General features: G+C 44.8%; 2 protein-coding genes across 2 annotated transcripts in view; both read right to left on the reverse strand.

The window, feature by feature from the left end:
- LOC124802889 (tachykinin-like peptides receptor 86C) overlaps positions 1-3,201 on the reverse strand; it is a 363,207-nt gene extending 360,006 nt beyond the window's left edge. Inside the window, exon 1 of the mRNA XM_047263979.1 lies at positions 3,071-3,201. Within this exon, the coding sequence (XP_047119935.1) occupies positions 3,071-3,201 (131 nt within the window). The remainder of the gene's footprint in view (positions 1-3,070) is intronic.
- A 194-nt stretch (positions 3,202-3,395) lies between these two features.
- The window catches only part of LOC124802966 (tachykinin-like peptides receptor 86C), a 177,979-nt gene continuing 167,508 nt past the window's right edge, over positions 3,396-13,866 (reverse strand). The window contains exons 3-4 of the mRNA XM_047264094.1: positions 4,864-4,969; positions 3,396-3,500 (exon numbers count right to left, since the gene is read on the reverse strand). Of these exons, the coding sequence (XP_047120050.1) occupies positions 3,396-3,500; positions 4,864-4,969 (211 nt within the window). The remainder of the gene's footprint in view (positions 3,501-4,863; positions 4,970-13,866) is intronic.

The raw sequence follows: 13,866 nt of genomic DNA on the forward strand, positions 1-13,866 counted from the left end.
CTGTTGCAAACCTTGAATACTATGGTTCGGTCGACGGGGAAAGGTCTCCTGATGCAACTCTGCTGCCCCCCCCCCCCGTTGCCATTTGCCCTTCTGTAAGTAAACACCATGTCGGCAAGCTCTCGATTCGAATACGGAACCATTGTGAACAACGCTGAATCACATCCACTGCAAAGTAACTCAACAAGGGAAGTGAATAGGACAGAACATTACCAGTTACTATGGCAGGAGAGGCACTAGGGCCTGATGTATGAGAACACTATCTCCCTCTAGGAGGAAACAATGCATACCGTAACTGTGGTTGCGTGGTACAGCGCGTATTGGACCGCAGTCTCTGTAATTAAGTATGAACTAGTAAATGGTCCCTAACAATGAAACCATGCATTTCCAGACGTAAGTTCATTAGACCTTTTTCTGTCGCATATCCTCTCATCGATCAATCCCCAGAGTTATATATAGTTGGAACTCAAATAGCGGCAACTATTTATTCACAACGTTCGCCCCGATAGCTGAGTGGTTAGCTCGGCGGTCTGTCAGACCAAGGGCCCAGGTTCGATTCCCGGCTGGGTCGGAGATTTTCTCCGCTCAGGGACTGGGTGTTGTGTTGTCCTCATTATCATTTCATCATCATCATCAGAGGAAGACAACGGGAAACCACCACTGGAATCACTTCCCTAGACTCTCATGCGGTGGACCTCTCTGACGAGGCTTCCCCCATGACAAGACCTGCCGTAAGACAGAACACAAAGTAAGTTAGTCGCAACCGATACAAAAGAGGTACATGTTTGCACCTGTTAATGTACTTCAAAGTAGTCACCAGCGTTCTGCAGAAACCATTGCCATCGATGTGGAAGGCGTAGTATACCGTTATCAGAGCCTGTTCTGTTGATGGTGTGAATGGAGCGGTCTACTGCCTGTCGAATCTCTGGAACAGCTCTGAAGCGAATGCCATGAAGTGGTTCCTTCATCTTTGGAATCAAATCAAAGTCACAAGACTTAAGTCCCGGAAGTATGGTGGATGGTACAGTACCTCCCAGTCCCATCGACCGAACAGAACAGCCACAGCTTGCGCTGTATGCGCCCGCGCGTTGTCAAGCAAAATGATGGGTGGGTTGCGCAGAAAGTATCGCCGCTTCTTTGGCAAGGCTTTTTTTTTTTTTTTGGAGCATCACCAGGAAATCGTTTACCTTATTCACTACAAGCAAAAGCAGCGATCTCATTACAAAGCCACTGCGATAAACAAATACCAATAAGTGAACCCATGGCAGCTGGAGATATTAATTAGCGAAATGAAAGCTCTCCTCTGTAAACAGCTGTATCTGTGTAGACGATAAAAATTGGACACATGTTATACAGAATATTTTATTAGAACTGGTCTATGCCACCATCGCTTAAAATATTCACTATTCCAATTGGAAGACGCTGTATAGCGTCCTGGCGTTATTAACGGAATAACTGTGCCTTTGGACTATGACAGGGTAGTATGCGAAGGATGTTGATGTGTTTGTGTTGTCCTAGATGTAGGATCGTCGTCCTCAACTTCATAGTGAGTGACAACCGATGGGGGATTTGTCGTGTACTGCGAAGACGGAGGCAGCGACAGAGGAACGTGCACCCAGACGTAGCATCTGCCCCACTTGTGATGGGGTAGTCAGGTCTGGGAAAGGTCCAGTATGGAAAAGACAAAATCGGTTATGGTTCTCCAAGTACATCCTATGAAAACTACCAAGTGAGGTGGTGCCTCAATGTAAAATTCATTTACAAAAAGGGAGCAAATGAAACTTGGTAACATACAGTGATTACGATAAAGGAAATGGCTAAATGTATGTAAATGTAAAATACGCAAATGACATAGTTATCAGCGTACAGATGAAACAAGTAGGAAAGTTAAATTGATGAACCAAAATATTATGACCACTTGTTTAACAGCATGTTCGTTCGCCTATGGAACACAATACAGCACTGGTCATGGCTAGCATGAATTCGACATGTCATTGGTAGGTTTCCAGAGGTGTGTAGCACCAGATATATACCAAGGTCATGTAATTCTCTGAAATTAAGGACTAGTATATTTTGGGTACCGAGCTGCTGCCCAATAGCATCTCAGATGTGTTCCATCAGCTTCATGTCGGGCGAACATTATGGCGAAGATACTAATGTGAATGCACTATCATGCTCCTCCACCACTCAAGCAGAGAGGTATCCTGCTGGCAGATGCCATCACTGTAAGATCTGCAACAACGTTTATGCGGTGTGCAGCTATCATGATGCCTTCGATTACTGCTCCACATCCCATGGAATCTGAGGTGAATACCCCATAATAATGTCCCCACCACTTTGCGTACATGGTGTGGTACTTGCTTCGAGCAGCAGTTTACGTGAATGAAGGCGTTTCCAGAAATTATTATGAACCTGTTGAAATTAGAAACGCGATTCATCTGACCAGGCGACACGTTGCTGTTGTTCAATGTTCCAATCTCAATGACCCCATGCACAATGCGGGCGTAACTGATAATTCTGTTGGATTAACCTGTAAGGGCGTCTATTGCTTACCTCCATGTTCAAAAATGTGCACTAAATGGCATGCTCCAAAACATTTCTGCGTGCACCAGAATCTTACTCTGTCGTCAGTTTTGACATACATCACCTGCTCCGTAGAGCAGACAACGGTAAGGCGTCATCTAAGTGTGCTTTCACCATCCAGTAACCACCTTCCTTAGAAGCTCATGGCATTAGGAAGCGAACAGCTGACCAGTTACTCCATTTCTAAGACACAGTCCGCCCTTTCTGAAAGGTATTACCTTTTGCGGCATGTGTCGGTGTTAGACTAATATGTAATTCGTCTCTGCTCCGCTTACATGCTTTCCTTATTGCCAACAGGTGGCATCAGATCTAGTGGTGGGCAGGGTCATAATGTTTTGACTCATCAGTCCTTAGTGATTATCCTGGTGCACATGATGTGACAGACTGCGTGTTGTACTGACATCAAATATGACTTATGATACTGGCATGCGACATGAGAAGGGGATATGCTTTACGCACTAAAGTGGGCGTTAAGTGAGAAACTCACGTTCTGGTGACGGTGGTGGAGAAGACGAGGCACGGTCCAGCGAGCGCCGCGCTTGCCACCCACACCGCCAGAAGCGCCAGGAGCGCCCTCCGGCGTGTCATGCGGTGCTGCAGCGGTCGTACGATCGCCATGTACCTGCGACACCAGCACAAAACACGTCATTCACTAGCTGATTAAGAATTATCTTTGTATTTGTTGCTGATAATTCGTGGTCGCCGTACACCTGTGGATGAAGCACAGGAAACATGACTCTGTGGCTGCTTTGTCGTGTCGTGTTGCTGTGATACAATGTCACTATATACATGTGGAAGAAGAGCAGGAAACGTCACTCACAAGCTGCCGTCACGTCATATGTGCTGCAGCGTATGTAGTCGCCATATATTTTAGGAGCACAAGAAACGTCACACAGTGGCCGCTGTGTCATTCGACACTGCAGTGGTAGTAGAATCACTGTGTGCCTAAGGTGACAGCAACGATAACATTCCAGAGGTTGAAAATACCGCTTCAGTTGCAAAGTTCTTTTTATTAACACACGACCGGTTTCGGGCTCTTATAAGCCCATCTTCAGGTGTCGTGGTCACCTAGCGCCGCGGTTAACGTACAGTAGGCCGAGTACACGTCCACCGTGGCACTCGGGGTGCACAGTACAAAGTTACGACACCTGAAGATGGGCTTATAAGAGCCCGAAACCGGTTGTGTGATAATAAAAGAACTTTAGAGCTGAAGTGGTATCTTCAACCTCTGGTATAATGCTCAGTTGCGGATGTTCCTCCAACAGGATTGTTTGTAAAGATAATATTATTACTGGCTGTTGTTAAATGATAGAGTACAGCAGCTGATGCACAATTGCCTTGTAATTGTGGCAGGTTGTGACAGGACATCCTCCTCTGGCATTACTGTTCCTCAACAGTATTTGTCGATACCAGTATTATTTTTGGAATGTTGAACAGGACAATATTACCTCAGTTGCTTTTCTGAATACTTTCATGTAATTTTATAGACAGTATGTTCTATTCCAAGCTAAAATTTATGAAAAGAGTTAATTTACAAAATATTTTATTGTCGATGTCATAATCGATATGTATCAGTTCTGAAGTAGAGTGAAAACTATATTTTTTTAGAAACATTTGAAATTACGAACTATTAGTGCACCTGAAATTTCTATTATTAATTACGCAAACCTGTAATGTTTACTATGTTTATTTCTGGATTAGTTTATGAAATAATTATCGAAATTAATATGTAACAAAAACTAGTAGAAATTTATTTGTTAAGAAAAATTGTAAACCCTCTGGAATATTGTTATTTCCGCAGAGAGTGAGAGTTCTATACTTGCCTTTGATGTGATCGGATGTATTTTTCTATAATAGGTGCGAACAATGTAATACCGGCTCTGCTAATGAGAAAAATCAATATCCTGTGTAACATCCTAAAATGTAACAAAATCTTAGGAAAATGAATTTATGTAAAAAATTCTGTAATTACAATCTTCCAATTTATTAAGTTCAAACCAAACGTGGGGACCTGATGTTAGATTTTCCGCTTCAAGAATCAGACACCTAGGCAAGGAGAACTGGAGCCATCTCAACATGACAAGCTACGTGAACTTGTAAGTTTATAGTGAGCTTCACTCCTCTCAAATCTTCATAAAAGACTTTGCATATTAATTACTTGAACTGGGCAATGTTTAATGTGGACAATAGATGGAAGGAAGAAGGAGGGGGGAAATTACAAGGTACCCAAAAGACAATGATAATGGCTACTACTGACGTATGATGCTGAAGCAGACTCACACAACCCCCATACATCTGTGATGAAGGCACGTAATACACCACTACCGGCTGCCGATGTGCCATGTGGTGCTTTAGCTGCTGCGTTGGATCCACAGTTGCCATGGAACTGTGAAAGAAGTGTAAAAAGTCATTATGTGACTGCTGCCACAATGTGCAATCCTGTAGCTGAAGTACAATGATCATGCAGTTGCTGTAATGGCACAAAAAATCGCTTACTGAATTCTTTCCCATCATGCAGTGATGCAGTCACTGTTGCAGAAGAACGGTCTCCCCCTAGGAAGTAAGCTTGCTACAGCACTGGACAATATCTACGCAAATGATAGGCCAGTGCCAGCAAGTACTAGGCTCTTCATCTATGCTGATGACACAGCAGTAGCTGTTCAGGGGCCAACCTTTAAAGATGTAGAGGGAAAACTGTCTCTAGCAATGGATGCATTCTCCGAGTACTATAATGCCAACCACCTGAAGCCCAATCCTAGTAAAACTCAAGTGAGCGCCTTCCACTTACGAAACAGGGAAGCGCAGCAAAAGCTGGATATCACATGGCGAGGAGAGCCACTGAAACATTGCCCAACACCAGTCTACCCAGGTGTCACTCTGTACAGGGCCGTAACGTACAGGCAGCAGTGTCTAAACGTGAAACAGAAAGTCATAGCTCGCAATGGGATGCTTAAGAAGCTGACTGGTAGCAGCTGGGGAGTCCTAAGGACTTCTGCACTTGCGCTTCTAAGGAAGCCGATATAGCGGCCAACGATACTGCAAGAACAATCTCAGGATGCTTGAAGCCACCACCAGTGCAGAAATTTTATCCGATTGTTGGAACAGCACCAGCCAATTTCCGGAGGGCCATTGCTGCAGACGGTGAGAGAGCAAAGCAGGAGAACGACCACCGACACCCTCTGTATGATAATCAGGCAGGAAGATCCCGCCTTAAATCCCTCAAGAGTTTCCTTGCTAGGACTGGGCCACTGGAGGGAGTACCAGAGGCAATTTGTCTTGCAACATGGAAGAGCTCACTGCCCGTAGATGTATCACCAAAAGAAGAACTAGCTCCTGGCGCAAATCTACAATACCCTGTATGGAGGTCCCTCAACCATCTAAGTGTGGGTGTCCCCCGATGCAAGACCAACCTGAAGAAATGGGGAATCCTTCCAGCTAGCGCATACACTTCTTGCGACTGCGGGGCTGAAGAAGATCTAAGCAGCCTACTTGTATGCCCCCTCCTGGACAACCCGTGCAAAATACAAGATGTTTATGAAGGAAATGATAAAGCTATCGCAGCTGCTATTTTTTGGAAATGTTGACCGGACGCAGAAATGAATCAATGATTTGAGGCAAGCATCTTCAAGCTGTGTGGCACCAATTACTAAAAATATTTCTGTTGATATATTTCTTGAAGATCATGAACAATAGTTCCATAACCAGTTGCGATATTTTGATCGACAAGACCAATCTCCGTGTTTGTAAATTTCATTCCCAATGTTTCGTTGATATTCTTATAGTTACAGCCAAGAATCATTCATTAGAGATAGAAAGCAACTGAATGTGCTTTTTATTATATGATCATTTATTCTATTCCATACCTAAAAATGTAGTCTGTGAAGGATGTTAAACAACTGAATATTAACTAAATTTATATCACTTGTATTCCACTGATAGAGAAATTAAAAAGAAGTCACTATATCTGGAGAACGCTCGATACGGCAAATAAAAGAAAAATGCTGCTACATTTCAGCCATAGATTTCTACTGTTGTATGCATATAATCTTACGAATGTACAAAAGAAGGCGGTGGACTTGGCTAAGGCCGGCCATGGTGGCCGAGGGTTCTAGGCGCTACAGTCTGGAACCGCGCGACTGCTACGGTCGCAGGTTCGAATCCTGCCTCGGGCATGGATGTGTGTGACGTCCTTAGGTTAGGGGACTGATGACCTCAGCAGTTCAGTCCCATAGTGCTCAGAGCCATTTGAACCATTTGAACTTGGCGAAACCGATGAGACTCAGGAAAATATGCCCTGCACTTTTGTTGAAAAATTTAGGAACCAAATACCGTATTGCAGAATACAGTCAAACGGGTCATATAATTACTTCATAACGTATCAAAGATGAGCCACAATATTTTCTTACACGCAAATGTGAATTTGAAGATGTGTGAGAACCTCTCGAAAGAGAAATATTTGGATCGTGTTACCGGAGGCGTAGGTACGAGCATTAAATGTGCTTCAGAACGAGTGGAATGTAACAAAGAATGACAAAAGTTTAGGTATGAACAGGCCACTACAGGTAACGCGAAGGAAGAGGATAAGTTGCTTTGGATGACTTATTAATGAAAATTGCAAAAGTAATAACACAAAGCATGAAAATAGGAAGTTAAAAACATAGCTTGCGAAAAAAAAATTAAAAAGAAGACGTCACATCTAAAAGAGAAAGAGCTGCACACACAATGAAATTAATAAGAATACAAGTAATATTGTGTTAATGGACTCATGGACGACGAGGTCGTTAGAGACGCACTGCCCTTTCAGACAGAACATGAAAGCAGAAAGAAACTGCCCATACGGTTTTTAGTGAAATCGTCCTGGCTTTCTACATGACTGATTTAAGGAGACAACAATGTAAACAGAAACCTGTTATGACTGTGTCATAGAATGTGATTGTGTCTGAAATAAAAAAAATAGTAGACAAGGAAGAGTAGAGTTCAATGTTCTACCGACAGCGAGCTCACTTCAGACTGATAACAGTTTCTGTGTACATGAATTGTGGATCGTCATCGACATTTTGGCATAAGATGCCGTTGATCACATGACCTGCACGTATTGAGGAAGTAACTGAGAGAGTATACATAAATACACTTTTACTTACGCTAGTCCATCGTCTCTTTGTGTGGACAAAGGCCACTTATTACCCAGAGTTCAAGTAAAAATAGTTTACGTGACCCCAGTTGCAATCAAGATATCCAAGAACTGGAAATTCTCTTCAGCATATTATCAATTCGGATCCCTCCTGTCTCCCCACCAGCTTGCCTTGCCTGATACTATCCTTGCACTTCAGTTTTCACAACAGTCCGCTCTATCTTTGAGAAATAAATGAAAAGTATTAAAAGAAAGCTTCGGAAGGGGCCTCAACTTTACCGTCACTCCTAGAAATCTACAGGTTTCCAGCTTCATCAACTCAGCGGAGCAGGTGGTCAACACTCTACTATCAGGTGTTCCAGAAGACATTCGGAGAGAGACGTTCAGGGCGTCCAAACCAAACATCTCACGAGACGAGAGGATGGTCCGCACGAGTTTACGGGAAGATGAAAACTTAGTGGTGCTACCGGCGGGTTAGGGGAACTATACTGTAGTACTACTGAAGACCGACTATGACCAGAAGATCCGTCAACTTTTAGAGGACCCTACATACAGTCAATTAGAGAACGACTCCTATTAAGGAAATAGGATGGCCTTAGAAGTTTGACAAGCAACTGCAAGCTAAGGCACCTGTACCACTCAGACTATGTGGATTACCCAAGTTCGATAAAGATTGTATACCCCTTCGCCCAATCATAAGCAATACTGGTACAGCCTCTAACGTTACAGCCACACACCTTAAGAAGATGTTAGCATCATATGTGGGAAAGTGCGTCCACTACAACCAGACTCCTCAGACTTTGTGGAACGTTTCAAAACCCTACAATCTCGAACACAGACATGATGGCCAGCTTTGATGTTGTGTCTCTGTTCACGAGGGTGTCCTGAAGGACACTCAATTTAATCAGTGAGAGAGCTGATGGAGCTCTGATAGAGCTTTTCAAGTATATTTTATGAACAACTGAAAGAGTGCCGATAGGGAGGACCCTTATCTCCTGTAGGGGCAGTTCTGTTTATGGAGAGATTCGAGGATGGGACACTTACGACTGCTCCCTACCAGCCGACTTGTTTCTTCAGGTATGTTGACGACACATTCGTCGTTTGGCCCATGATCGAAGAAGACTGGACGAATTTCTTGACCATCTGAACTCAGGATACCCCAACATTAAGATCACAATGGAACTAGAGGATGGTGGTCAACTACCATTCCTGGATGTCCTGTTGAATAGGCACACTGACGGCACATTAGGCCACAGTGTGAACAGGAAACCAACACAAACCGACTTATATCAACAGACTGACAGCTGCCGTCATCCGGCGCAGAAGAACGAGGTGCTGAGAACACTTGTACACGAGTCAAGACACTGTCCGTCTCAGACAGCTTGGCAGCAGAGTTAGAACATCTACAGCAAGTGTTTACAGACAATGGGTTCTCAAACAGGGACATCCGCAAAGCGCTACATCCCATCAGATGACGTGATATAACGGGAGAAGAGCAGGAAGAGGAGACCAGGGTCTTTCTACCCCATGCAGGACCTAAATCTTCTAATATCAGCAGGATCTTGGAAAAAATACAAAATCAGAAGTGTGTTCTGTCCGCCTAAGAAGATCAGGGCGCTCCTTGGAACGATCAAAGATGATCTGCACTTAAAGAAACCTGTTATCTACCATGTCCCACGCGAGTGTGGTACGTCTTACATCGGTCAGACCACAGACCAGTGAAATAATATCGGAAGACCACCAAAGACATACCAGGCTACGGCAGGCCACTAAATAAGCACTAGCAGAAAATTGGCTGGAACTTGAACATACCATGCATTATTATAATACCGAGATCCTGCCTCAGACCCACAGATTTTGGGACAGTGTGATTACTGAATCTATCGAAATCCAGATGACAGAGAACCTGATCAACCGCGAAGCAGGATACCAGATCAGTGCAACGTGGAATCCGGCTTTAGAATTACTAAAGAAAGAAGAGAAAAAAGTTCCCTTCTCCGTTAATGAACCTTAGACAACAAAGGGCGTAATTAACGGTATCAGAGCTCTTGTGGAGCACCAGGCGGCAACTACATCCTCGGGAGACAGCTGTTGCGCTCACAGGCAAGAAAGGGAACAACATCAACCACCCATCTTAGCAGCAGACACAAGACGGCGGCCACGGCCACGAGAGACTGCTGCGGCGTGCACGGACAGAATATGCAATTCCCACAGCAGCCTGATTCGGCACGCAGCTCACCTTGTAGGGGCGTACAGAACCCACAGTGCCAGACGAATGACAGGGGCACGATAGGAAGCCGGAGCAATCGCGAACAGGATGAGAAACGTCTGCAGCGTGTCGATAGTGCAGAGAACGTGCCTTATACATCCAGATTGCTCACAAGAATAATATACAAGAGAATGGCAAAGAAAATTAAAGAATCGTTAGATGACGTTCAGTTTGGCTTTAGGAAATGTACAGGCACCAGACATGCATTCTGACGTTGCGATTGATAATGAAAGCAAGAGTACACAAAAATTAAGACACGTTTATAGGATTTGTCGACCTGGTAAATGAGTTCGACAATGTCAAATGTTTGAAATTCTGAGAAAAATAGAGGTAAGCGATAGGGAGGGACGAGTAATATATAATATGTACAAGAGCCAAGAGGAAACAATAAGAGCGGGCGACCAAGAACGAAGTGCTCGGATTAAAAAGGGTGTAAGATAGGGATGTAGTCTTTCATCCCAGCAGTACAATCTGTACATCGAAGAAGCAATGATGGAAATAAAAGAAAAAGGAGTGGAATTAAAATTCAAAGTGAAAGGACATCAATGACACGATTCGCTGACGGCATTGCTACCCTGAGTGAAAGTGAGGAAGAATTATATGATATGCTGAATGGAATGAACAGTCTAAGCAGTACAGAGTATGGATTGAGAGTAAGTCGAAGGAAGAAACTAAACACCAGAATCACAAAGTAGATCAAGTTACGTAATTCTGCTATATGGGCAGTAAAATAACCCATGACGGACAGAGCAAGGACGACGTAAAATGCAAGCTAGCATAGGCGAAAGGGGCACTTCTGACCAGCAGAAATCTACTAGTATCAAATACAGGCCTTAATTTGATAAGAAATTCCTGAGAGTGTACCTTAGGAGCACAGCATTGTATAAATATGGTAGTGAAACATGGACTGTTGGAAAACCGGAAAGGAAGAGAATCGAAGCATTTGAGATGGGGTGCTACAGAGGAATGTTGAAACTTATTGGGACTGATAAGGTAAGGAACGAGGACGTTCTGAGCAGAATCGGACAGGTAAGAAATATATGGCAAACACTCACAAGAAGACAGGATAGAATGGTTGGACATATGTGACAGAGCACTTTGTGTTCCTGCTGCTAAGAAGGCGAGTACACTGTTCGTGTGTTGTGTATTTTTATGAGCTTCCAGCAGGAGCGACTTATTTATTCACAGATACCTATGTGGTTACTAGATTACTTTTGTAATTTCTTGCATGTTAGAGTGTTTACTACGCACAACGGTTTTAATAACAGTGTAGCATACCGTACCGCCGTTGCTATCGACCCTTGGATCATACAGGCTTTTGTTTGTTCTGGTTAGTATAGCTCAGTGTTGGATACAGTGTCAGTGACAGAGCACCTCGTGTTCCTGCTGCTAAGAAGGCGAGTACACGGTTCGTTTGTTGTATATTTTTATGAGCTTCAAACGGGAGACACTGCAGTAATAGATAGGAACTGTGATTACTGTGCACAGATGCGAGCTGAGTTGGCGACCCTTCGCTCACAGCTCCAGGCTGTGTTGGCATCCGTCACATATCTTGAGGCTGCTATCAAGGGGCATCACTCTGGGTGGGCCAGACACGGGGATGCAGAGGGTGTCGAGCACGTCCCACATGTCCCCATTCGGCCCACTGCACTGGCTGCCCCGGGTACTGCCTGCACTTAGGTTGACCTCTCACCTGTGGTCGAGTGGAGATCATTCCAAAGTCTTGCTCGCAGCGAATAACTTTCTGATGGGGGCGATCGTAGGGCCTCCTCCGTTCGTTTGACGAACAGTTTTCTGGCGTTATCTGTGGCTGACGATGTCTCTGAGCCAGATGCAGTCGTTCACCCCCTTCCAGAGGAAGCTTCTCGGCCCGCAAGGTTTGGGCGTTCACAGAGTCTGGGTTTACTGGTAGTTGGCAGCTCCAACGCTAGCCGCGTAATGGGGCCCTTTAGGAACATGGCTGCCTAGGAGGGGATGGAAACCAGTGTGCACTCCATGTGCATGCTGGGGGGAGTCATTCCAGATGTGGGAAGGCTGCTTCCAGATGCCATGAAGAGTACAGGGTGCAGCCAACTGCAGGTGATGGCTCATGTCGGTAACAAAGACGTATGTCACTTTGGATTGGAGGAGATTCTCTCTCAATTTGGGTGGCTGGTGGAAATGGTAAAGACTGCCAGTCTTGCTTGCGTAAGGTGGATCTCACCATCTGCAGCATCGTCGATAGAACCGACGGTGGTCCTTTGATGCAGAGCCGAGTGCAGGGACTGAATCAGAGGCTTAGGCGGTTCTGTGATCATGTACGCTGTATATTACTTGACTTGCATCATCGGGTGGTGGGTTTCCGGGTTCCACTCATAAGGTGGCGTGGTCTCCTGTCCTTCATTTCTTACATATTCCGACCTCACCATCGTATTCTGCGAATCAAGACGTTTCATTCGAGCCCAAACTCGATGGGGTATAGTCAATATTACATGTTTCCATTTAAACGATATGCAAATTCAATAAATAAATCGCAAGTGCGCACCGAGATTAAAAAGTCGAGGCTGGCGTACACAAACATTCAAGACACGATGGCCACAGGAGTTTTTGTTTTGCGGACTAAACCAGCCCACTGGAAAGACTGTAGGAGGCTGAGTTAGCACGCAGCTGCGCTGGCTGGCCGACCGCTCACTGACCAGAACAGTTTTTGCGAGAGAAAATGGATAATGGCCTGTGTGTTCACCTTAAAAGCAAAACCCGTTGTATTGATTGGGAGACCTAGTGCGCACTTACAGAGTTGTCACAAGTGGACAGTAAACGCCAAAGGCAAATGCTATATATTTCTGGATTGGTCGACTTAGCCATTCTTCCGTTTGTAAGAGTAACGCTGATTGGTGGACTATTTCTGACGCAATGAGCTGGAAGAGTTAGGGAAAGACAGCGGATGATATATCCTTTCAGTTTTTGATTGGAGGGAATTCGTTCCGGTGACACTCTTGTAGCGGGAACATGTAGCGGGAGCGAGTGAGCGAGTGCGCTCATGTGTGTTTGCAGAGAGTGAGGAACAATGTCTCTACTCAGTACAGCACTGAGAGAGCACCTCTGTAGCTAGTAAATCGGAGTGATACTCAATATAGAGTCGCTCACGATTAAACATTTGTTCACTGTGTCGGCCACGACAATGTGCGGTGTGAACACAGGCAGAGTCTTAGCTAGCGCCTGCCAGCGAACATTGAGTGGTATCCCGGTGGACTGATTATCTTACCGGTGTACCACGCCAATAATTAGACTAGGGGCAGATAGGAGTCCTTGACTTCATCAAGGCATAGAGTTCGATTGGCGAAGGTCAATCCAGATAGAAAGAGATAGTTTTGTTATTTCTCAGCAGCGAGCGACGCAGGCAGCAGTCGTCGCAGCTGACGGCATTGTGCGCTACAGCGTAGGCGATCCTCATCTTCGGTCCATTAGAAATAGCATACTTCATTCACGTCACTCCATTACATTTCTCACACGACAGCGTCGACCATACTTAGGGGACGACTCCAGAAGATATTCACTGATGAAAGTTTTTCAGGCATTTCTTTTTCGTACGTTAGGGGCGTCTGTCTGACTTCTGTAGTAGTGTGGGGTGGAAATTGATTCTTGCAGAAGCCAAAGGGTACTTGTCAGATCAATCCGTTGAGCAATTCGTCAAATAACACCCATACACTGTCAGACGCTTAATATGTCAGGAGTCCACTATACACAGGAAGCAGCTACACGGGTAGCGGGGGCTCGGTGGAAGGGACTCGGCGGTTTGTTAGGTTAGAGGGCCTCAGGGAACCACAGAAAGGGCGTTCGTCAAAAAAGGAGGCAGGTAAAACACAGTGAGTTAGTTGTAGAAACGATCGATATTGTAGTTGTA

Source organism: Schistocerca piceifrons, chromosome 1, assembly GCF_021461385.2.
Source record: "Schistocerca piceifrons isolate TAMUIC-IGC-003096 chromosome 1, iqSchPice1.1, whole genome shotgun sequence".
Lineage (NCBI taxonomy): Eukaryota > Metazoa > Arthropoda > Insecta > Orthoptera > Acrididae > Schistocerca > Schistocerca piceifrons.